The 25,585-nt window shown below is 33.9% G+C and overlaps 5 protein-coding genes across 5 annotated transcripts; 3 read left to right on the top strand and 2 right to left on the bottom strand.

The window, feature by feature from the left end:
- Positions 1–362: 362 nt before the first annotated feature.
- LOC102599536 (protein LOW PSII ACCUMULATION 1, chloroplastic) lies at positions 363–5,296 on the top strand. Its single transcript, XM_006359335.2, has 9 exons — positions 363–667; positions 2,355–2,458; positions 2,824–2,959; positions 3,129–3,360; positions 3,507–3,664; positions 4,080–4,265; positions 4,501–4,601; positions 4,698–4,794; positions 4,994–5,296. The coding sequence occupies exons 1-9, from the start codon at positions 419–421 to the stop codon at positions 5,066–5,068; spliced, it is 1,338 nt and encodes a 445-aa protein (XP_006359397.1). The 5' UTR covers positions 363–418; the 3' UTR covers positions 5,069–5,296.
- A 3,768-nt stretch (positions 5,297–9,064) lies between these two features.
- Positions 9,065–9,950, top strand: LOC102599209 (rapid alkalinization factor). Its single transcript, XM_015314393.1, has 2 exons — positions 9,065–9,601; positions 9,688–9,950. The coding sequence occupies exon 1, from the start codon at positions 9,204–9,206 to the stop codon at positions 9,558–9,560; it is 357 nt and encodes a 118-aa protein (XP_015169879.1). The 5' UTR covers positions 9,065–9,203; the 3' UTR covers positions 9,561–9,601; positions 9,688–9,950.
- A 1,281-nt stretch (positions 9,951–11,231) lies between these two features.
- Positions 11,232–17,612, bottom strand: LOC102598887 (dol-P-Man:Man(5)GlcNAc(2)-PP-Dol alpha-1,3-mannosyltransferase). Its single transcript, XM_006359333.2, has 13 exons — positions 17,369–17,612; positions 17,235–17,269; positions 16,898–17,035; positions 16,091–16,159; positions 14,940–15,097; positions 14,765–14,831; positions 14,611–14,664; positions 14,080–14,168; positions 13,269–13,385; positions 12,992–13,098; positions 12,778–12,856; positions 11,915–11,971; positions 11,232–11,831 (listed from the first exon to the last, which is right to left on the bottom strand). Exons 1-13 carry the CDS (start codon positions 17,517–17,519, stop codon positions 11,651–11,653), a joined length of 1,302 nt encoding a protein of 433 aa, XP_006359395.1. The 5' UTR covers positions 17,520–17,612; the 3' UTR covers positions 11,232–11,650.
- Positions 17,613–19,980: 2,368 nt separating this feature from the next.
- LOC102598218 (translocator protein homolog) lies at positions 19,981–20,875 on the top strand. Its single transcript, XM_006359331.2, has one exon. The coding sequence runs from the start codon at positions 20,128–20,130 to the stop codon at positions 20,737–20,739; it is 612 nt and encodes a 203-aa protein (XP_006359393.1). The 5' UTR covers positions 19,981–20,127; the 3' UTR covers positions 20,740–20,875.
- Positions 20,805–24,780, bottom strand: LOC102598557 (alkylated DNA repair protein alkB homolog 8). The gene is made up of 4 exons (XM_006359332.2): positions 24,487–24,780; positions 22,864–22,895; positions 21,473–21,670; positions 20,805–21,377 (listed from the first exon to the last, which is right to left on the bottom strand). Exons 1-4 carry the CDS (start codon positions 24,731–24,733, stop codon positions 21,075–21,077), a joined length of 780 nt encoding a protein of 259 aa, XP_006359394.1. The 5' UTR covers positions 24,734–24,780; the 3' UTR covers positions 20,805–21,074.
- Between the last annotated feature and the right edge of the window lie 805 nt (positions 24,781–25,585).

Below are 25,585 nucleotides of genomic sequence, written 5' to 3'. Positions count from 1 at the left end.
TCCATGTAGACATAGGTAATTTATGTGGAAATATGGAGATTTAACGGATGAAGGATAAATATGGCCTCAAAGTTGGATGGCAAGGGCAAATATATCAAAAAAGTATAACGAAGGGTAAATATGACCCTTTTCTAAGAGTACTGGGGCAAATATGACCCTTTTCCGAAGAAAGTATGTATAAAATAAACACATTTATTACAATACATAAATAAAATAAATATTTAATAAAGAAATAATCAAACATTTTTTTAAGTAATATTTTTAAAAAGACATGTAAATATTTAAACATTACAAATATTTTGAGAGTGAGGAAGTAATAATCCCTTAATAAACCAAACTTAAAAAAAGTCCATATTTTAAAGCCTTTTATGAAAACCACAAGAGATGTGAGGCGTGGTGCGAATGGATAAATCTTGACATGGCAATTGCAACTCTTCCCTCCTCCCATCGCCTCCATTTCTGCTTCTTCTCTTCAGCATCTTCCAAATTCTCACCAACTACACAATTATGCCTAAATTCCCCCCCAAAGAATCGTGTTTCACTTGTCATTTGTTCTTCTTCTACTTCGCCTCCTCCGCCATCATCGTCGTCGCCCCAAGTCAGTGAATCCACTCCTACTGCTGAGTCCTGCGTCAATGCCGGCCTCGACCTCTTCTCTAAAGGACGGGTATTTTCCTGATTCTGACTCAATTTCATGGCAGCAGAATTTCCTTAATGATTGCATTGTTTTTCAGGTCTATTAGAAACAACCTCTCTATATACATTATGCTTCATGAGACTACACTAAGTATGTTGTTCTTGTTGATTTAGACAGAGAGAGGTGGATTGAGGTTCGTTAACACAGATATACTTCATGTTGTAGCTCCGCCACTAGTTGTAGACATCAAATAAGTTAAGTTAGTACATAAAAGGGATTTCTCTTAATTCATGCAATTTAATTTGATGAATGACAATAGATGTTATGATTTTGAGTTTTAATATCCCCATCATTTGATCATCTGCTATCATAGTATTCCCTTGTATTCAAGTGTTCTCCAAGAGTCTGCAACTTGAGCAGGTTTACTAGTTTGACATGTATATTCAGAATTTCCCCGTTTGGAGTAAATCTTATGGTAACAGTTGTACTCAAAGGTGGAGCTAGGATTTTTAGTTTATGAGTTTTGAATATATTATTTATACATAGCAAATGAACTTTTTGAACATAACATTTTGAGTAAATCTTATGGTAACAATTGTACTTAGAGGTGGAGCTAGGATTTTTAGTTTATGAGTTTTGAATATATTATTTATTCATAGGAAATGAACTTTTTAAACATAACTACGAGGTTTGGGCCAAAGCTACTGGGTTCTGTTGAACCTGTACCTAAAGGGCTGGCTCTTCCCCTACACTTAGCACCCGCCCTAATCATGCTTTGTTGGAAAATGGTCGAGAGTGGACTTTTGACAGTGACTTGAAAGATTGGAAGGTACATTCAGATTTTATCTGCAACAACAACTAGATTTCAAAATGCTTATGACTGGATTTTTATAATAATGCTAAGATTGTAAATTTGACATCAAACAAGAAAATGTGTCACATACATTGAGATAGATGGACCAGAAGGACTACAATTGGAAAGCAAATTACAGTAAGCTTTGATGTCTCTTCCTCAAAAAATATTATTGGTGTTTTGACACAGTTTACTGTGGCATCCACATTAAGCATGCTTATTTTTGCTGCAAACCTACCACACGATCTGTTTCATATAATGGAATCAAGAACACATTTGCACCATGAGATTATGAACTGTCATTTCTGTTATTTGACCTGGTAAATAGTCACAGCATTTTCTCTACATTATGGATTTGCTGCAAAGAGTTTCTGCATTTATTTTTATTTTATTTTTCACAACATCAAGCACACTCTGTCTAAAACTAAACATGTACCAAAAGATTGATGATTCGAAGATTTTCCTACTCAACGAGTTTTTCTGTTTATAATCTTGTACACATCAGAAGCTTGAATGTCTGAGTTATAGTTTCTTGTGTATCTCTATTTGAACCTGCATAGCAAGCTTAAGGATAGCATCTAGTAGGTTGAATCACAATTATTACTGGAAAAAGCTATCGATTTGTTAATTTCTTGTCAATTATTTGATCAAATTATCTTTTTCTTTTTAATCAACAATTTTTCTTTTGTGAAATTACGAATTTAAAATCTGTTCAGTTGGCTTTTTCTTGTTATTTCCCACTTACTTATGTTTCCAATAATCTGCATTTTGGTTTGTGTACAAACCTCCTACAAATTGGTTACAATTTCAATCTGCAACATGGGCAAAATGCACCGTATTGTTCATTAAATGTGATCTTTCCAGGTGAAAGATGCTCTTGTGCTGTTCGACACAGCACTTACTTTAAATCCCAACCCTGTGGAGGCTCAAGCTGCATTTTATAACAAAGCATGCTGCCATGCCTACCGGTATATTTCTCCTTTGCCTCTTTCATGGTTGAATTGATTTAGCTGGATAAAGAAAAGCAGTTATTTGTTTGAAACCATGTTGAGACATTGAGGAAAAAAACATATTTGTGACTTCCTCCCCGTGTAAAATGCAAGTAAAGGAATTTAAAATTTCTTAATCACAGTTTTAGCTTTGTGAACTGCAAGTAAAGGCACCTAAAGTTTCTTAATCACAGTTCTTAGCTTAATTATTTCATTGGAATAATCACTAAGAATAATGTTGAATCTTTAATGAGTGTCACGAAGGAGATATACTTATTCTTCTTCACTCTTTTATTATTTCTCTATTTGTTTATTTATTTGTTTTCTTTATTTACTTAATTAAGGGGGGAAGGAAAGAAAGCTGCTGAGTGTTTACGCACTGCTTTGAAAGAGTATAACTTAAAGTTTGGGACAATCCTTAATGATCCGGATTTGGCTTCCTTCAGAGCATTGCCTGAATTTAAGGAACTACAGGAAGAGGTTTGTTTCCAACTGTGGATATAGTTCTTTAGTGTTCGTCATGCTTGGATGTCTGAATTTAATTCAGCTCCTTACCACATTGACTATGTTACAGTATCTTCAGAACTTTGCAAGGCTCTAGCTTTGCTTCATTGTTTCTGAATCTCATAGTCTTCTATTTACCTCACAGGCTAGGTTAGGAGGGGAAGACATAGGGTACAGTTTCCGTAGAGACCTTAAGCTCATCAGTGAGGTACAAGCACCATTTAGGGGGGTCAGAAGATTCTTCTATGTGGCATTCATCGCTGCTGCTGGAATTTCTACATTCTTCACTATACCCAGGTTAATCCGTGCAATTCAAGGTGGAGATGGTGCTCCTGATTTTGGGGCGACTGCAGGAAATGCTGCTATAAATGTCACTGGTAAATAATGACTACCTTTGTTACGAATCATTTAGTTCACTTCTGAAGTTCGGTAAATTATATTTGCTGGCTATATTAATTTACGCTTTTAAATGAAAAGAACTGTTTCTCAAAAATGATTAACCTCTTGAACCAGAACTCTGCAGGTATTGTTGTTTTTGTGGCGTTGTTGTTTTGGGACAACAAAAAAGAGGAGGAACAGCTTGCACAAATATTGCGTGATGAAACACTATCAAGGCTGCCTTTGCGCCTTTCAACTGATAGGATTGTTGAACTTGTCCAGCTAAGAGACACCGTGAGGCCTGTTAGTGAGACAACTTCCCCTTACTCTTCCTGTTTTCAATTTCCAGAAGTTGAGTGGAAAACGTCAGGAATCCTTCAATTTTACCTTGAAGAAGGAGATGTCCTGCATAACTTCTACTGGTGTCATTTGTCTAGTTCTCGTTGCCATGTATTCTGCTTAATAAATCAAAAAGATATGGTTTACCTCCCTCATTAGAAGAATCCATTTCCATCACATTTATATTGTCGGAGGATGATTAAGAAGAAAAGTTAGTAACATCTTTTGCTAGGTTTGCAACAAATGCCTTTGTTTCATGAGCAAAAAGATATCCCATTACGTATTTGTTCTCTCTGTCTCTCTATTTCTTTTTTAAAAATTCCTTACTCGAACATATTGTCTCCTCATATTTGGAGTTTGACCAATTGCTTGTTGTTAGGTTATTTTGGCTGGAAAAAAGGAGACAGTCTCTCTGGCTATGAGAAATGCTGAGAAATTCCGCACTGAGCTTCTTAAACGCGGAGTCCTTCTAGTTCCTGTTATTTGGGGTGAAGGTAGGGAAACAAAAATAAAGAAAGGTTTTGGTCTTTCGCAAAAAGCAGTCACTTCCCTCCCATCCATAGGGGTAAGATTGAAGATTTTTAGTAGCACTTAATGATAATTTTTAAACATGATGCTATAGCATGCACGTCAAGTTCATGATTCTGCTTTCTATTTGCTCAAAGTCCAAAATATATTTTTTACAATTACACGCTACAGGATTATTGAAAGTCGTTTCTTGTTGCTCAACAAACATAACACAATAATCTTAATGGTGCATGTATCTCATTCAGGGTTTCTTATTTTTGTCCAATATGTAGGAGGATTTTGACCAAAGAACTCAGTCAATAATTGCAAAATCAAAACTGAAGTCAGAGATCCGGTTCAAGGCGGAGGTCGTTTCACCTGCAGAGTGGGAAAGGTATCAACCTGTTCCTAATACACTTGAAACTACTCATCACATCATGTTCATGTAACCTTGTACCCGATGTATAGTTCAACCTCAAATCTATTTCAGGTGGATAAGGGATCAACAGAAGTCCGAAGGTGTTACTCCTGGTGAAGATGTCTACATTATACTTCGTCTAGATGGTCGTGTTCGACGATCAGGAAAGGTCAGTGCTTGTAAAACCAAAGTGCTATGAATTCTCTTCTTTGGTCCATTAATCATGACACAATGTTGTGCTTTATATGCATACATAATCAGCACATAAGTTGCTATGACATGGCATAGATGACTGTATTTTTAAAAGTATAATTATTATTCTTACGGGTTAATTCATTCTTAGATTTTAACATTGACCAACTCTGCAGGGAATGCCTGACTGGGCTCAAATTTTAAAAGAACTGCCTCCAATGGAAGCAATATTAAGCAAGCTGGAAAGATAATACAAGTTTCTCTTGCTGTGCGCTAAAAGCTTTTCATTCCTAGTGTATTTTCGGTCAGTCTCCTTACTTGAAATATAAAAGGCACTAATTGATGCCTGTCGAGCTTGTCTGTTTTACGTTCCATTTTTTCACGAACATATACTGTACTATAATTCTATAAATTGATATTGATATTTGCCAGATGAATATCCAGAGGAAATGAAATTTCATAGGAGATAGAAATCCAAACAATGGAACTAATAGTTATTCATCTACTGTTGAAGCTAGAGGTGGATCCATGATTTTAATTCAATATACACGATTACCACTATATGACACTTTTTATGACACGGATCTGATATGTAGCTTTAGTAAGCACTTTTGTCGTTGAAGGTTGGTTTGTTGAACACCCTTTGGTGGAAAACTATACTACATATATAGGTCAAATTATCAATCTCACACACACAAAAACACACATTAAACCTTGAATAACCTTCGTGGAATTTCTGGCTTCGCAAGTGCATACAAGTGAATCACCTGTGCTTGAAGTCTTGGTTTTTGTTTCCTTATTGAAGGTTGGGACAATCAACTGGACAAAGAAAGAAAAACAAGAGAAAATATTTCTAATGAGTTGGGTAGTAATTTCTGCTATGTAGTTGACTTCTTTGAGAAATATTAGTATCATTTATTTTCTTGCAGACGTTCAAACTGAGTTTTAGTTCATAATTTGTTAATGGATCCATCTGTTTTTAATATTAACCTAAGTCTTTTTTAATAAAAACGAGAAAAGAAAAAACTATTTAAACTGGAATGGTTCCAACAAGAAAGATATTCTAAACCTACTCCAATAAAAAATACTACTGATAACTTTGCCAGGAAGACTTTTACATATTAAGGTGAACTGGTGACGGCAGACCATGATTTGAAATTCATGTATATTGAATTTTAGTCTTTTTGAGTTACTTTATTCTAAATTAAAAATTTATACGTATTAATAAATTATTTAAAAATTTAAGTTTCAAAAAAAAATAAAAAAATTATTTAAAATGAATACAAATTTAAATCAAAATTATCGAATTCTGTCGAATTGGCTTGGTTAAAGAGACCAAGATGATTGCTTATTATTCTATTCCTTCGAAAATTTGAGTCCCTCCTTCGCCTGCACGGTCACTCTGTTTGATGCATTTTTTTAAAAAAACTTGTGTACTCAAATATTTGTGTAATTTTTATTAGATTATGAAAAATTTAAAATCTCGAGAATAGATGTGATGATTTACTATTCTAGAAGGCACCTAGACATATTTTCTTTCAAGGATTTCTCCTGGGACTTTTTTCTAAAGTGTAACCATGGTATCAATTTCTTATTTTTGCTTTAAGTAACATTTGACATATTTTAAGCCTATATAAAAAGTACTACTATTAATCATACCATTATTTAAAACATGTTTGAAGTCGGTCAATTTCGGGAAAAAATTGTTTGACTCGGTAAATAATATAGTGTTTTTTTTTTTCGGACCAACTTTTTCGTACCTTGAATAATTTCACAGGATATCTATCGCATTCCACCATAAACAAATATCAAGTAACTTTGTCCATCAAAACTAAGACAAATGGTAAGCCCTTGAACTATCCAAAATTAAGCAATTTTGTCTGTTCTTTGATTTTTGGCCTAATATTACTCACTATTTGAAAAAGTTTTTGCCCAGAACCTTTATAGAATGAATAGAAGAAAAGATTTTTTTTAAAAATGTTTGTGTAAAAATGAAAATCTCTCGAAGAAAAAATATGCAAGTGAATTATAAAATCAAGTCTCCTTGAGTTGACTTTTTTGTTTTTTTTTTTGAAAAATTGACACATGGAGTATATCTATTTTGCATTGGAGCTACGTATATAACAAAGGATAAATACGAAACAATTTGCTAACGACTAAGTATGAAAAGACCAAACAACTCTGTAGAAGAAAAATATTAGATAACAAAGAAACACAATAAATTAATCTATAATAATAATAATATAGAAAGATTGGCATCATTTTCTTTGGTAGGTTTTGAAAGGTTCATCTATTTTGATGATGACTTGAACTTTCCAACAGCAATGAGTAACGCGTTTGAACTGGTAAATAAACGAAACCCATTACCAAAGAAGCTTCATTTTTCATTTGAATTAATATCATATTATTATTATTAGTAGTAGTAGTATATCCATTGAAATTAATATTATTTCTTCTCCGACCACCATAATCCTTGATTTTCCTTACGTCCACTATCATTATATATTATGATTAGGTCTAAGATTAGGACAACTAAACTCTTATACTAAATCAATATGACCATATACTTCTAATAATAAACTCTCCTTTCCCCTAAATTTCATTATATTTTATTTTTCAAATTATAATGAAAATAAATTTTAATATAAAAAAAAAAGAAATTGTTCACATTCAATGTGTATGCTACATGCATGAGAATACACATTATTCAATATCTGATATCTGTGTTGATGGGAGAAATCAAATAATTGAGATGTACATAAAATGATTTGAATAAATATTAATATAATAAAATTACGTAGAAGACATGATTTGTGTTTTTTTTAATCATGAGCAGCTCATAATTAAGTTGGTGCAAACACCAAATGTAGATAAATGATTTTCTTTCATATACCCTTAATCTTGGATTTTTTTATTTTTTATTTTTGTAATTAGTAACACGTTAATTATTGATACAAGTGGTACATGTGCATTCATATGGTGAAATTGTTTTCGAGAATGTTGGGATTATAACCACGACGGTGAATCCTTTGGATAACAACTATTAACTATTTTCCCACTATAAAAATTCAACTTTACACTTAAAAATCCTTCCCACATAATTATATACTTAGGAAAATTAGTTTTATAAATTGAGAAAAATGATTTAATTTTTCTAATGAACATAGAGAAAATAAGTTTTACGAAAGTAGCATTTTACATTATATCCTCCACATCCTCTAACACAACTCATCTTCACTCCACCCCATAGCCCTTATCCCCATCATCCTCACCTCTACTAGCTTAGCTACATGTAGTGATGGATGGTCAATCGAACATTCTTTATCAAAAAATTATATTGTGTATATAAAAAATGATATAAAATATATAGGTAAAAAATTATGTGTTTTACGTGCATATTTAATTTTAAATACCTTCAATGAAATTTTTAGCTTCACCACTATCCACGTCCCATAATATTTATCTAAATTATAGTATACAAATATTGATTACCCAAAAAAGTATTTTCCTTCCTACCAAACACACCTTAGGGGTGTGTATCGATCGGTTCGATTCGATTTTATGTAGTACTGGTTTGGTTTATCGATTTTCAATTTTTAAATATGCCAAACCAATAACAACTCAATAAAATATTTTGTCGATTTACAATTTATTGTTTTTGGTCGTTAACAATTTGATTTTCGATTTATCTAATAAGAAAATACTCATAAAAAATATATATATAGCTTCTCACTTTTCTAATAATTTGGCGCGATACAGTGAAACAAGCAAATCAGTTGTAAATGTTTTGATATAGTGAAACAAGAAAGATAATATTTAATTATGTAGATTGTAGAGAGAGTGAATATTGATAGTGTCTAGTTATGTTAATAATTACTCATATTTAATATTTATGAAGGGTAGAGTAAGAAATTACTATCGTCTTAATAGGTTTACCCAATAACACACTATTAAAAATTGAAACCGAACCAATAACACAATATTTTTTTATATATAAAATCATTAAAAATCCGTTAACTCAATACCCCAATAAAAAAAAATTCCGTTCAATTTTTGCAAATCCCTACTTTAGCACTTAAAATATACAGAGTCAAATATATTTTGGACATGCATTAATTTTGAGACTGGCACTTTGGTAAATACAGACAACATGGACACCATTTCACAAAAAAGGCCAAAAATACTTTAAAATCCATAGTAACCAAATCCCGCCCTATTGTCGTTGAGCTAAAAACAGTGAGAATATGGTAGCAGTAGCAGTAGTAGTTAGAACTTACAGAAAAAAATAAAATAATCCAGTTGTTTTTTTTTTCTTTTCTCTATATATATATTGAGTAAGAGAGAAGGAAGATAACGCACCGATTAGCATTGAAAATTTTATCGGCAATGGCGGTGAATTCCTTTTCCTCCATTTTCATCATCTCTTCATTGTTGATCGCAGCTTTGATTATCTCCGGCGATGCTACCGGCGGCGATTTCGACGTGAGCGGTTGGGTTCCGATGAAATCCGCCGACAGCTGTGAAGGTTCGATAGCGGAGTGTATGGCTGCCGGAGAATTCGAAATGGATTCGGAGAGCAATCGGCGTATATTAGCAACTACTGATTATATAAGCTATGGTGCGCTGCAGAGTAACAGTGTTCCGTGTTCTAGAAGAGGTGCGTCGTATTATAACTGCAAGACGGGTGCTGAAGCTAATCCGTATACACGTGACTGCAGTGCTATTACTCGTTGCCGGAGTTAAATTAATTAACGATCGAATTAATCGATGTTAATTAATTATTAGTAAGTGTAATTGCTTTGATTAATTTGCTGTTTTGAATAATTTCGTAGTGTTTATATATACTTACGTAGGAGTATTTTCTTTTCAGTTGCAATTCCAATAAAGTGATAGTGGTGCTTTGGCAGCGCTTTATGGTTAATACAATGTTCATTTGGTGTTTGTTATTTGTTAATTGGTATGATACTTTGCTTCATCTTTTGGGTTAGAAACACAGAGAGATGCATGAATTATTCTCTACTTGTTTCTGTTTTATACTAGTACTATATACATACAAATATTGTCGCAAAACTAGTACTATATACGTACAAAAATCGTTGCAAATTAAAGGGAAGCACTGACGCAATTGGTAAATTTGTTGTTATGTGACTAAGGGGTCATAGGTTCAAGTTGTGGAAACAACCTCTCATAGAAATGATGTCGGGGCTCCTTTCATGATACCCCGCATAGCGAGAGCTTAGTGCATCGAATTGTCCTTTGAAGATGAAATGATGTCGGGGCTCCTTTCATGAATCCCCCACATAGCTAGAGCTTAATGCATCTAACGGTCCATTGTGATCAAACTAGCAGTACATCCCTATCGAAAAATATTAATGGCAATATCTTCTTTTGACATCGATTTTCCGGTAACTTGAACTATAAAGATTGCCATAGTACTATAAAAATTATATAAACTAGCAAATTATTAATTCAAATTAAATGTTATAACCACAGTTTGATTTAATTGTAACCCGTAGCAAATAGTTGTCATTCGCCTCTCCCTGAATTTCTTGCTCGCCACTCTCAATTTCTCGTTGAGCAGTCTCTCCCTCGCCTCTCTCACTTTATACAAATACAAATGTATAAAACGCGTTTGTGTTTATATAAAGTGAGAGAAATTTGTATATATACATATCTTTTCGTTCGTCTCTCTCCCCAGAGAATCTCACTCGCTTCTCTCACTTTATAAAAACACAAATGTATAAATTGTGTTTGTGTTTGTATAAAGCGAGAGAAAATTGTATATACAAATACATATTTTTTCGTCCTATACACTTATAATTATACAAATACAGATCTTCCCCTACCCAGTTTTCTTTTGTCTTTCTTTCTTTCTTTCTCGCTTTATACAAACACAAATTATACAATTGATTCTTTTGTATATGTATACCAAAACAGATTATACAATTGATTCTTTTGTATATATGTATACCGAAATATACATATTAATAGTCATAGCAAACATAAAATTTGCTATAAAATGCAATTATACAAACTATAGCTATAACTTACAAATATGATTTTTGTGTTTGCTAAACCTAAAATTTACTCGTATGTAGTTATAAATATGTAAAATTCTGTTCAAGAAAAAATTAGATATGGTAGTTTGCTAATTGAGACAGATTGACACGGGGTTTTCTAGTTCAGCACTAGTTAACTTGTAAGATTTCAATTTTCAAATACCCTACAGACACGGTCAAATTCTAAATCTGATGAATCATGAAAAGGACGTTAATTATATGGTAATTATACGTTGAATGTTCCCATGAGAAGTAAGAAGCGTTCTTGCCTAACTACTTAGTTGGTGCACGCACAAACGACCAGCTAACCTCGACGAAAATGACTAAATCTCCTTAAATCAACTAAACCTCAATATCAACGGCATACAACACCATGCTATAAGTAGTCCAAATCTGAGCTGGACAATAAATAGTACACCATACAGATTTAGATAAGTAAAAAATGTTGACCTTCTAAAATATTCAAGTCTAATTCAGATTTATGCTAATGAAATCCTCAAATGTTAAAAACCCCATAAATTATTAATCCTTGATGCCATGGGGATGATCTCTGTGTGGTTGTGACCAGCTTTCTGGTTTTGTATACCATCTAACAAAAGTAAGCATTATCACTACAAATAGAAACAGAAACAAAAACTACTCTCAGTATAATCAGATGACGCCTCTTGGTCATAGCAACAGAGTTTAACACAATGGTGGGTAGGAGATGAGGGGAGGTAATTTTGCCATTCGCATGCATCACGAGTTATCGGGCAAGAAAAAACAAGCAGTGCTTTATCTGGCCTTCTTCTTAGATGTAGATTTATCAGTTGTTTTTTCTACGTATGGATATTCTGGTGAACTTATCCATAGACCACCCAATATGATCAAATGGACACAGAGGAGGACAAGTGATGAGTAAGTGTTGGAGGGGAAGACATTCCAGCAAAACTCTACAGCTGCGAACAAAAATAAGCTGCAGTACAACACAAAAACTTGTCAACAGAAAATACCATACAACTGAAGCAAACAAAGAAGTTTGAGTATCAAATTGAATACCGTAGGAGGGTAGGAAATGGTGTTTTCCACAATAAATACGGTAAGCAATAGAAGTACCTGCAAACAAGATGTAGGACATCAATGGTTTTATCTTAATTCAATTGAAACTTTGACACAGAACCCAGGAACACAGTGAAAGCGCGAATAATCTTCCAAATTTTCATTTGATTGGCTAGTGTTAGTCGAGGCCTTTATGTCTTGCTTTGGTGCCATGATAGCAGGGAGAGGAGCTGATTTTTGTGATCTTCACTGACTCACCGGGAAAAAAGTTCACACAAAGAGGTGGTCAACTACTCAATGAGCATTTTATATTTAAATACACTTCTCCCTTTAAGTACATGCTGCAGTTCTGTGAACTACTAACAAAATGCATCCCGAAATTCTCTGTTCTTCAATGAGATGCTGAAGCATCTCAAGTTATTACAAGGTCCGTCTGGAATGCATTATTTATTTTAGTGTGTCACAATGATTAAATTAGAATAAAACAGTTGATCATTTTTATAAAGTTCTGATTAAACATTTCAATTATGTCCGCTTGAAATATTTGTTGTACTTTTATGTGCAATTACCACCAGAACTGAGCTCAATACAAACATAGGATCATAAAAGCATGCATCTATCTCAAGCTGAATATTATGTTAACTATTCCAAGAATCAAAGTAAATTATCATTTACTAAAGCTTTTCAAATGTTTAAAGTTGCATATTTAAATACTTAATGTGGACAATTTGATCTTCTTTTAATTCACTCTGAGAATTAGTTTAGCCAACCCTTAATAACCACATCAAGACATTTTTGTTGAGAGATGAGGAGTATGAGATAGAATCCATGACCTAAAGAAATAAATAAGCTGCAAAACTTACCAAGAATAAAATTGGTAATGGAGGGATCGGGCACATATAATGCCAATGAAATTCCCAACAAACATAGTCGTCACAATATCTGAGAATGAAATAGACACAGACCAATTCAGCAACCATAGATCATGCCAAATCAAGACAAAACTAGTGACAGTATAACGCTTGACAGCCTTTTTAAGTATAGAAAATCACAAAATAGATTGTGCATGTTGCTTACGGTCAGCTTGAAGGACTTTCTTGGTTGAGGAAGGATTTCTCTGAGAAACTCTGAGCTTCAGTTGAATGATTTTTGAACGCACAACAGCAAACAGTCCCCCTTCATGCCTGCAAAAGATGAAAAAGGAAAAATGCAGTCCAGTGGCCGCTAACTCATTACCTTCGTATGTAGAGAAGAAAATAATATCGTTAACATAATATGACTTTTCTTTTCCTACTTCAATACTGGAATATCAATGCCACTACACTAGATGTATGATAATATGAGAAATACTCACCTGCACCATCTGTAATGAGCAAAAACCAATAGCAGACTGAGATGAGCAACTAGCAAAGAGAGAGCAAAAGCTTTAGAAACAAAGATGTCTTCAGGAACAAATTTGAAGTTGACAGACCTGCAACAAATCAGAGAGTTAGGATAAACTGTTCTTTGTAAAGGATAGCACAACATCATGACATGAGCATAATGTTGCACTAACACAGTTGATAGAAATACAGTTCTCAGCGAATCAGATTATTCTAAAAGGCATACCAAATACAACTTAAAATTCAAAAGGATCTGACTAAACTTGGTTTGAAGATCAGAGTAGGCTTAGGGTGAGAGTGGATATTCAAGGGATATGGGGAAAAAATACTTTGCTGTCTACGTCCACTGATAGAAAACGATCCCACTACCCACCCGAACTCCCAAGGGATGAGACAGAGAACAAACTACAGCCAGCAGTAAGAACATGCATCTCCTACATTTAGCAAACACCACCAAATACCAATGTATTGTTTGATGACATTTGAGGTAAAAAGTGCATGATAAATACAATAATGTTGTTTCATGTGATGATAATGCACGTTTATACAACACTGTGTCAAGTGAATAGATACACGATCTCTTGTCACCATATTAATGCGGATTTCATAAATATCCAGGGGTATAATGTTTATTTATTTTGCACATTAAAACAATTTTACCAAAACATAAATAAATCAAGAAAGAAGGATGACAGCAATGTTAAAGACTTAAAAGTTGCATGATATTTTTGACATGGTGCCTCAGAGTACCAATTGTGCACACATTGTTGTTTAAGAAAGTACCAGAAGTGGATGAAAACCCGACCAAGATTGAAAGCGTTCGATAAATATGAAGCTGGATGTGACAGGATAAAAGGAAGCCCTATGAGAATCTGCACCAATCATCATGATCATTGGTAAACAATTTGATCAGAAGAAGCTCCATTCATCAGAAGTATACTTGTCACCCAACTCACCTATGCATATGAACCACAAACTCATCAGTCGATCTCTGAGGAAAGAATAGAATTTTTTTTGTAACAATTAAAAGAATGCCCAAGAGCATCGAGGATGGAACATATAGATCACCCAAAAGTTAAAACATCAGGTGTTATTCAAGAGTGCGCAGAAGAAAGTGATGCCTTGATCCTGGAGCAACCACAAACCTTCCCTCCCCAAATAACGAAACATGCTTAAACTATTTTCCAAAACAACATTACCAAAGAACACAATTGCAGTCATGCAGACAATAACAAAAGTAAAGATAAGAAAATCATGCCGCCCGCTGAACATCATCGCATTAGAAATTAGAAAGGGAACTTGGAGATTACCCACCTGCACTAATGCAGCCCCTGCTAAAGCAGATATCACTCCAACAATATCCATTGCCTGTATTTCAAGTTTCCACCATATAACACAAAAGGTAATCAGCAATGTAATTCAATGTCCTACAAAGATTATTAATAACCTAAACTGTCCCAATATATACCTTCACCATCAGGAGCAACAGAGGTGGTGCATACAGGAGCACATTCATCTTTATGGAAACAGCTCCGCTGTACTAAAGAGAAGACAATTGATCAATCTTAACTGATAGTTTTTAATCAATGATATAGAGCAAAATTAATCCAACAATAAAAATGTCTAAGCAAGCAAGAATATACCTGAAAATTACCAACCCTAGATGCCATTTTTGGCAAATAATTGAGACCAATGCAGCATGGAGGAGAGTAGTGGCAAAACAATCATTAAATAATCGAAGAACAAAGATAGAGTGAACTCTTTTCGACAGAGAAAGCAAGGAGAGAGCCCACCAAGGTACCTGGAAAAAATATGTTTCCAATTACTCATAGCATATCTTAACTCCAAGGAAAAATGGTTTGTCCATTTAAAAGATTTTCTACATAGAACAAAGTGGTCGAATTCTGAATATTTACCGAAAGAACATAAATTAGAAGTGTCAAGGGTAAAGCTAAATCAGAAAGAGAAATGATTATCAGAAGAAAGTAAGACATATTGCAGACAATCTTCTCTTGCTACAGTTGAAAGCCAGCCTTGATTCAGTGTGAAAAGATATACAATTCTCAAAATTTTGGTCGAGACTCCATCTTATTAGAGATGTTCAGACAACTATTTACAGATGTCCTCAATTACACATTAGAACTTCCTCTGAACCACACAGTAATTATTTGTGGAAATTATTTGAGCAAAAATTCTTGATCTCCTAGGCATAAGATTTGAATGATACCGATAAATGGTCCAACTACAGTCCCAAGATTCACTGTTTTCTTTTACTTCTTTATTTAGAAACACCTCCCAGAAACATAATAACTTCTCAGCTTCATCATATTTTTCCTCCATAAATCCCGTTGAAGTTCAATTTTGATTTATCGTTTACCAAGATACCTCCTTCAAATAAAGCTCATCTGTGTAAGCTTAAAGAAGGTGCATTCTGTCACCAGGTCTCAAATTGATGTCTAGAATTTTCTTCTTTTTAAAATGATAAGGTTTCATTCATAAGAGCACTAAGATTATGCTAGAGATCAGTCTATCGTGGCAAAAGTGAGAAGATAAAGTATATCCCTGTCTAAAACTATATATAGGGAATCTTTTGAAAGTGTACGCAGACCTTAGCTCTAAACACTCTACCCACCCCAAACCCCACTTTGTGGTAATACACTAGGTATGTTGTTGTAGTCAACACTAACAAATTTCACCACTGAATCCAGTCTTACATCAGTCACAATACAACTCTTTTCAAGAATATATTAGCCTACAACGTTATCCATAAAATTCAGATGAAGAGGACGCCTACCACATCAGTCTTCAAGTACATGAACACGACAATTGCTAGATCCAGCATGTAGAGAAAGCCAAAAAGAATCTGCACTGACATGAGAAAATAGAAATCAACAATTGGCATGCAAGTAACGTGACCTTATACCGAAGGACATAATAGAGTGTACGGATTATCCAATGAACCAGGCTAAATATGCCCACATTATTGAAAAGTCACAACTAGTTAACTAAACAAGTGCCTACACCTTATTCTGTATCGTGTGAACCTTCCAGAACATGCAAAACCCAGCAAAAGGATACTAATTTTTTTTCTCATGCTGGAATCTACTTTAAGCTTACACCACCCGCACAAGCATAGAAAGTCTACTATTGCAAATTTTTTTAGTTAGTATAAAGTTAGAGGAAAAGAAAATATTTGCTTCGGATTGTCATTATTGGAAAAGAAACACCCCAGAAGATGGTATACGTAACTGCTTAGAAATCAAGGCCAGCATAGGAAAACACCTATCTCTGCAGGAGTGACTAGTTCACATCATCAATACAGATGCTATGCTTCCATTTTATTATTTGTCAACACATAAAACAGAAAACATGTCCGTCTTATTGTTGTTTCTAGTGTATAGTCTCACTTACTTAAAATTCAGTAGCAAAATCTATCAAATTTGGAAGGGACAACCAATTAACTGCATTTACGTGCTCTTTCAAATCTAATCAAATTTGAAAGGGGACAATCACAATCAATCTAGCAACTCCTTATGCAAGTTCACCGGCCATCACTGCAAAAAAATGTACCTTCCGGAAATCGAGAAAGTAGGAAAATTACCTGAGCAGGATAGACTTGACCTCCAGTAACATATTGTATAGCAGAGTAAATATAAAGAAAGCCTGCTGGGTAAACTAGAGGCCCCGTGTCACCTTTCAAGTTACTGTAATCCCTCTCTCCTTCGAGAAAACCAGTAACCTAATAGACCAAAAATAACCAATCAATCAAAACGATATAAGCTGGATATCAACCAACCACACTATAATGTCAAATACTGGTAACTATTTTGCCTTAATTTGTCATTTACGCCAAATTACTGATCAAACTGAATTCAACTCAAATCTTTGTTACATTACTGAATAAGACAAACATACAGATCAAAATGTTGAACTCTCACCTGAGACATATAAGCATCCCAATCAATTTTCGTATCTAAAAAAAAAGAGAAATTAAGGAATTTCACAATTAATGAATTTTATGATTATAAGAAAACAAAAACTGGAAATGAAGTGTGGAAAAACTGAAACTTACATGGAACGTAAGCGATAATCAACGCGACGAGGATAGAATCAGCGATGAGTAATGCAATAGCAAAAGGTATTTTAGGATTTTTAACGAGTTTTTGAATGAAGTTTTCCGATCTATGTGAACTCTTGCGTAGAGCAGCTGCTTTGGCTGCCATGGCTGCCGGAGCAGGAGAACAGACGATCTCGGCGAAAAGACGACGTCTTAGGAATTTGGGAATTGAGATTTCTTTTGCTGTTTAAAACGCAGCGTTTCGTGGTTCTCAAAAATATGGTGCTCTATTTGAAGTAGAACAAAGAGGTCCTATATTTGGTTTTGTGTTTAAAGAGGTCCCTGAACTATTAGAAATAGAATTATAATGCCATAGCTGTTAGCAAATAGCACAATTATGCACCTAATTCTAAAAATTAGACAAAAAGGACCCTGATCTATTAGAAGAAGCACATATACGCCCTCTATTTGCTTTTTTGTTTAGAAAGGCCCATGAACTACTAGAAATAGCATTGAACTGCTTATACTAGTTGTTTAGCAAATAGCCCATTTTTGCACCTGTCATGTTAGGCACCTTTATGTCCAACGCATTCCCTTTAAATATTAGTAACTTTTTCCCTTGATATATAACTAATCTCTTAAACTTATCACGATATTTTATTTAGATAATTAAATTAAAACTTGTTTCAATTAAATATATCTCAACTACTAATAAACTATTTTAGTTAGATACTTTCAAATTAAATTTTAGAAATCCTTTTTTCAAGTCAAAATTTGTACAGCTTTTTTTTATGTTAGGACTGTATTTTTATTTGTATATTAGATAGTTAAGTTAACTATATAAAATATATATCATTTACTTTCATTATATCATTTGCCTCAATAAGATGTAAAATTTTCACACATTTTTATTTAAAGCTAATCTATATAATTAAAAGAAAAAATATACTTTACCTGATTAATTTAACTATATAATAGACAAATAAGAATCCGCAACAATCTTTATTAGAAGTTAAAGATATATAATTGAACATAAATTAATTTAAATATCTAAATAAAATATTCTAATAAATTGAGGAAACTAACTACGTTAAGTCTTAGTTTTTCAATATTGTTTTTTATTCGACACATTTACAACCTACTCATATCCAATCCATTAATCGTCGTATACGATAATTGATGATAGGTACAGTTTTTTTTTTTTAAACTAGCAGCTATCAGTGTTGGCAGTGACTTCTGCCCCACGTGTACTACTCCTTTCCACTCTTCATAATCTCTTTCTGCCATATGTCAATTTTCTTATAATTACTAATCTTCATCTTTGCTTACACATATTTCACGCCTACAAGGGATCGAACTTACAGGTAACAAGTGCGTTCTTATCACATCATAACTATTACTCTCTTCGTTTCAAAAAGAGTGATCTAGTTTAATTTGATATGGAATTTAAAAAAAGAATGAAGATTTTTGAATTTTATGGTCCTAAATTAAAGTCATGTCAAATGTACAAAATTATCCTTTAATCTTGTGATTTTAAACATGTCACGTGAAAAGCTGAAAGTAAAATGTTACCAAAAAAGAAAAAAGATCATTCTTTTTTAAACAAACTAAAAAGGCAAAGAGATCCGTCTTTTTGAAACGGAGGGAATAACATTGATGAATAGCTTGCCTATATTTTTTGACATTTCATATTTGAATTATTGAGTATGTTGTCAATTATTGAATAGAGTATTTTTTTTTTGTTTAAAGTAAAAATATTCTCGTTAGACTTGTGAATTTTTTTTTGTGATAATTACTTGAGATAAGTAAGAAATGAAAAAAATACTAATTCATCTAGCACAACGAATTTAGGAGTACAATACTCACAAAGACATAATTAATTTAGTGGGATTTTTAATTATTCAAATAAATTTTAAATCTAATAATCCTATGTGACTAGTAGGTCATGTTTTTCAAGCCATGAGTATGAAATATTTTCCACTAAAGCAAAATAAATTTGTGTACCATAGAACCGTTTAGCGTTTAATATTTATATTGGAGTCTAATCAATTTGAATTTGTGTTGCATGAAGCTCATTTAGGAGAATATATATGTATTTTTATTTTTCATCCGGTGTTTGATATTGATATTAGAGTTAGATTATTTTAAATTTGTATTGCATATGACCCATTTGGAGTGATTTTTTCATATTCAAAATTCAAGTTCGAGACGTCTGATTAAGAAACGAGCGGCCCATCCGTCGTAGAACTTGCGTGGGTGATCAAACTTTCTTATAAAAAATAAAATAAAAAAACTTAAACTACTACTCCCTCTATCCCTAATTATTTGTCCATATTTTTTTTTTAGTTGTCTCTAATTACTTGTCCATTTTGACAAATTAAGAGCGGACAATTTTTTTTACCTATTATACCCTCAATTAATTACTTTGAAAAAAGTATAACTTTTTGAAAATCTTAAGTTTTTAATTCATCTACTTCATAATTATTATGGATAAAATGATAAACTCACTATATCAATTATTGTTTTATTAATAAATATGTCAATTCAAAAGTAAACAAGTAATTAAGTACGGAGGGATATATAAAATTGCATATATGAAAAATAAGAGGATGGATATAAATAGCGGATCCGTCTTGTTTCAAAATCATTCCATCACCTGAAATTCCTCCTGACCCTTCTCGATTCTACTTCCTTCTACCTTTTGCACTCGAAACTCTTTTCATCACTTTTGTAAAAGAAAAAAAAAAAAGAGACAAAATCTCTAATCGGAGATCATGGCTTCTCAACAAGATGAGCTAAAACACAGAATTACTACCAAATCACAACAAAACGAACCTCAACAAACAGAGCAACACACAAAATCTGCTCACGATAACGATTCGAAAACGAACAAAAACATCAACAAATCAACAAGAAAACAGATAGCCAAACGAGGACTCAAATCATTAACAATCGCTTTAACGATTCCACTTTTATTAACCCTTATAGACATTTCTCTTTTCGGGTCAAGTTACCAGTACGTTTCAATGGAGAAGCCTTTTTGGTTCCCACGTTTATGGGCTTTACATTTAGCCTGTTTGGGTTCTTCTCTTCTTATGGGTCTTTCTGCTTGGCTTGTTTGGGCTGAAGGTGGGTTTCATCGTCAACCTATGGCTATACTTTTGTATTTAAGCCAATTAGGGTTGAGTTTGGCTTGGGATCCAGTTGTGTTTAAAGCAGGTGCTACTAGGATTGGGTTGGTTTTGTGTATGGCTTTGTTTGGAGTGTTGATTGCTTGTTTTAGGGCTTTTAAAAATGTGAATCCTATTGCTGGGGATTTGGTTAAACCTTGTTTTGGATGGGCTGTGCTTTTGAGTCTAGCAAATCTTAAGCTTGTGTACCACTAGGAAGAAATAAATATATAGTTGACATATGCACTTGTTTTGTTTTGTTTTGGCTTGTGAGGCTTATGTACTGTAAATTTACATGTATTAGTGTTCTGTATTTCATGTTCTAATGAAATCGCTTTTACCTCTTCTATTATATCGTTATACAACAAAGCAAATGAAGCAACAACTTATAGTGGATATGTTGAGTAAAATCTGTAAAAATGTGTTGACGCATGTGCTTCAATCCTTCAAGTAACACGAATAATATAAGCCTCGGCTCTTGCTTAAGCCCTAGAAAAGGATACTTTAGCAAGAAATTGATGATGAGCAAATGTGTTGCAGCAGCAAAATTGCTAGTCAGTGCGACCGAGTTTCCTCAGTGTCACTGATATCCTCTTCTTCTGATCAATCTCTTGGCCTTCCCATATTTGGAACCCAGGTTTTCTATTTATTTCGTGTTTCCAAAGGTAGCGTGCTTCTCCCCACATCAAAATAAGACATCCCGGTGTCAAAAGCACAGGCGTTTTGTGTGGTGGATCTTGGGCGCTGCATGTTTCATTTTCGACTCGAGAAAAATGCATCACGCAGGATGACTCTAGAGAAACGATAGCTATTCCATCCTCAAACCTCATTAGATCAACATGTGGACAGATACCCTGTTATAAAGCAATGCAATAATTCATCACCAGGATTCCACTAAAAACAGTTTTTAACGCTGAAAAAACAGTTCTGTGAAAGGATAAAGTCGCACCTCACCTGGTTGATACTTGTTAGCTATAAGTTGATCAAATAGAGGTTCTCTCCATAACAGATCTTGTGGAAAGATACATGCTTCCTTGCCCTTTTCACAGTTTTCCAACTCTGCAGCATAACTACCGAAAAGAATCACCTCATGGATAGACCTGGAGAGCTCAACCGCCCATCCTGGTAGGTCACCAAATCTCATAGCCTGCAAGAGAAGAAAATACATGTGATCAAGTGTATTGATCAACGACTACAGGTTAAAAGAGTCAAACAGGATGATCTAATTATGATTTATGAGAAATTCAAAAATTTGTAGTTGGTTTACAAAAATGCTAAACTAGTCACTAAAACAAAGGAAAAGAAAATGTTAAGCAGAACCTACAGCCCTGCTGTCTTTCTTAGAGAACTGCAGGATGAACCTTTCCATTGTTCAAGTACAGATATGCTTTGCAGTATGCTCATTTCAAGGCTATTTAACAACTATAGGGTAAGAATATTATATTTGATTAAAAGATAATGAGATTACTTTGAAGAACTACTACAAGGAGAATGGAGAGACTAAAGTTTTTGAATTATGAAAGAAGGATATTTGGTTTGATGCACACCGTCGAAATAGCCAACGAATCACCATGGTGATGATTTGTACTTCCAGAATCTCTTTTTTTTAAAAATAAATTCTTGAGCATCCAGCACTTTTGGCTAATATATGTTTATTTATCAAAAATCTCTTAGGGATTGTTTGATAGGGGATGGGATAGACAAAGTTATCCCACCATATAATGTGATAACTTATCCCATCATAGCAGTATAAATGGTGGGATAAATAATTCTGAGACTAACTAATACCCCTAATCAAACGCATGTCATCCCTTATCCCTCATACCAAACAAGTGAACAACCCCTTAGAATTCAAGTCCTTGTTTTGATAAGTCTCCCCAGAATGAATACTAATGTACAATTATAAACGGCAGACAAATAAATGAAAAACATCAAGACTATTCCATTCACGATATTCAGAGAGAAGTGTCACAAATACATCTTCTGCCTCAAGTGGTAGTCATAGTATTCTCAAGATTTAGCGCCAGTAAATAGAAAAGTTCACATTTTGACATAAAAATTACTCCTACATACTACAACAATCATCTTATTTCAAATGAAACATATATACATTTTCTACACAGCTCAAGGGCATAAGTATGAAAACTAAAGATTTAACATATAGTGATAGTCAGGCAATATATCCTTCACCTTCAGCCAAATGACACACAAAAGATTATTGATCCCACTTAATGAATGTACAATTCTCAAGTTGATATGTAAGGGAATAAGAAATAACAAGTTAAAGGGAATAAGTGAATTATACAAGAATACTCTGAAGGTTTGAGGATCCAACAAAACCTGATTGCTTGAAGACTCAGCAAACCATCCTTCTGCAGCCACAACAATCAAGAAGCAACTATGAGAGCTCTGCCTGATCAAATACATTTGTCTTAATCCTTCGCCATATGAACCATTGAAATCTCACTGATAAGACATGCCCAACAGTAAATTTACAGGGAAACCCGTGATAAGGAGCTCCCTGATGACTGCTTAAACTGTTTTCTCTCAAAAGAATTGAGCTATAATTGAAACAAAAGGCTATTCACTACATTATTATGCTGAAACCTTATATACATATAGTTGAAAAACTCTTTAACATGCATGGATATATTATATATAGTTCAAAGAATCTTTAAAATGTGTGTGTATATGTGTTTGCATATAAGTAAATTTAGAGGCAGGGCTAGAATTTTGAGTGTGTGGGTTCTCGATTCTAGAAAAGACGAGTTTGTTGGGTTCTGAATAAATTATTTATACATATTAAGTGGACTTTTGAACACTGTTTTCCGGAAAACCGGCATTCAATCTTTTTTTTTTTTCTGATGACAGGGGAAATCCACACCGCTACCCTTTGAGTGCGTACAAGGTAAAGCAATTGATCCCATGCGATAGCTCGCAAACCACACAGGAGAGATACCTCGCACTAAGCAAGCCCGGTGCGAGCTCGACCCAGAAGGTAAACCCCTTTGCTTTCGCTGGCAAGGGGTTTCGAACTTGAGATCTCCAACATGGAAGTTGAACCAGCATTCAATCTAATAATTGAATTTGTAAAAAAGGGTCAAAGGCAAGTGAGTCAAGGCCAATCAGGTTCATTTCCCTTATTACTAAAACGTCAAAGTCGTGATTTTTTACAAGTAAATAACTTCCAAAATGGGAAATGGAATGTGCAAGTGGGAGAGGTTCTAAGTCCTCTTTCATGGAGATGCTAAAATGGGGGAGAACTATCAAATAACTAAAGCTTCTTTTGTAAGAAACTATGCCTTCTATTCCCCACAAAACCTACTTTATAGGCCAAAAAACTGAATCGTCACCTCAATGTGAAACGATAGCACTCTTGGATACTGAAAAGACTATTTCATAGCACATGCGTATGTTCTAACTTCTCGCTTGAAGCTGATTGTGAGGCTTCTTTTGGGTGTCCGGTTGCGAGTCGGTCCCAACCGGGTTAATGCTTGAGGCTTCCTCCGACATACCGGGGAGAGCCTCACCAATCACCCATAGAGGTTCCTTCGTATTTGATCTTACCACGTGTAGCGACGTGATTTCGCTCATTTATTAAGTCCAATTTTTCCACATACAAACACAAATACAGGGTCTAGGCTAAAGCTACTTGGTTTCTCAGAACCGGTAACCGCCTTGTTGCTCCGCCCTGTGTATATGTAAGGCCTGCACACCTAGTCTAGAAGAGTAGTAAATGAATTATTAAAAATTCTAGGTCTTTGTATGCCAATGGGTGGAAAACCAGGGCGAACTCATGAACTAGAATAATGGATTCAGAACGACTGCTATCTAATTATACGCATACATTTTACTTTAATTTCATATATATTCATACTTTGAGCCGAAAAATTGAACCACAAAATCCGCCCTAAATCTGCTTAAAAACAGTATGAATATGAGCAACACAGGGAGGGCTATTACCTTGTTGGATTGATGATAACAACTTTGATTGTTGATCAGGAGATAAAAAGTCTTTGCACAGCCAAAGGCCATCAATTTCACTGATTCTTTCCCAGTTATGAGTTTCTCCAAACACTGACCCGGTTAGGGCTTTTCCATTGACCTGATTCTCTGCAGAATAAGCATGGAGAAGTTGTTCTTCTTCTTCGCCTTCGCTGTCTGATGAATCGCCAAATGCTTCTGTTAGAATCGTCTGCAGCTCGTCCATATTGTTGTTAAAATCTGCGGCTCTTTCCAGTTCAATTTTGCCTTGCAGTTTGCTGTTTGTTTATTTACTATTTATATTATAAAATTTAAATATTTTAAGTATTTTATTTGAATAGATCTTAATACTTATGGGCCTGAACAATGATTTAACATAATTAAGAGGTATTTTATGTGGAAGCTATGAATAAATATGAAAGTAACTGTTTCTATTTTGAAAACTAAGTTTAATAATTTCTTAATAACTTTCTGAAAATTCTTATGCTATGAATCCTAGAATTATGATTTATCAAATTGCCTAAATGTAAATCTTATGATGCTATCTTATGTTCTTTAATTATAATATTATGATATGATAAATGTCTTTTATGAAATGCAAAATTGTGATACATAAATATAATTTTATGATATGATATAATGATATGAACTGAAGTTATGAACTATGTTCATTGAAAGTCATGAATATGAGTTTTTGAACGAGAGGGCATGAATCTAAATGATGAACGTATAAAACTACATTTGCCAACACTATGTTAAGGATTATACCATTGATTTGGGGGGCACTCTTTCTTTTATGTCCTTGGAAAGGGATAGTTATACTTATGGATCCACATGATATGTACACATGTCTCACACCCAACAATGTATGAGATATCTTAGTTAATTGGGTCGAGATCAAACTTCATGCACTCACATAGTATTTTATGTCGATTATACTGTTAGACCCTCATTATGATCAAAAATATGATAAAAAGATGTACCATTAAGGCAGTGTTAACGACCTTATCTCTTAATCTCCATATGTTATGACTATGATATATGCTTTTATTGATCTGGTATGTACCGATATGTTTCA

Source organism: Solanum tuberosum, unplaced genomic scaffold (assembly GCF_000226075.1).
Source record: "Solanum tuberosum cultivar DM 1-3 516 R44 unplaced genomic scaffold, SolTub_3.0 scf00298, whole genome shotgun sequence".
Lineage (NCBI taxonomy): Eukaryota > Viridiplantae > Streptophyta > Magnoliopsida > Solanales > Solanaceae > Solanum > Solanum tuberosum.
The sequence above is the reverse complement of the archived record's forward strand: the minus strand, read 5'-3'. Positions and strand labels throughout refer to the sequence as shown.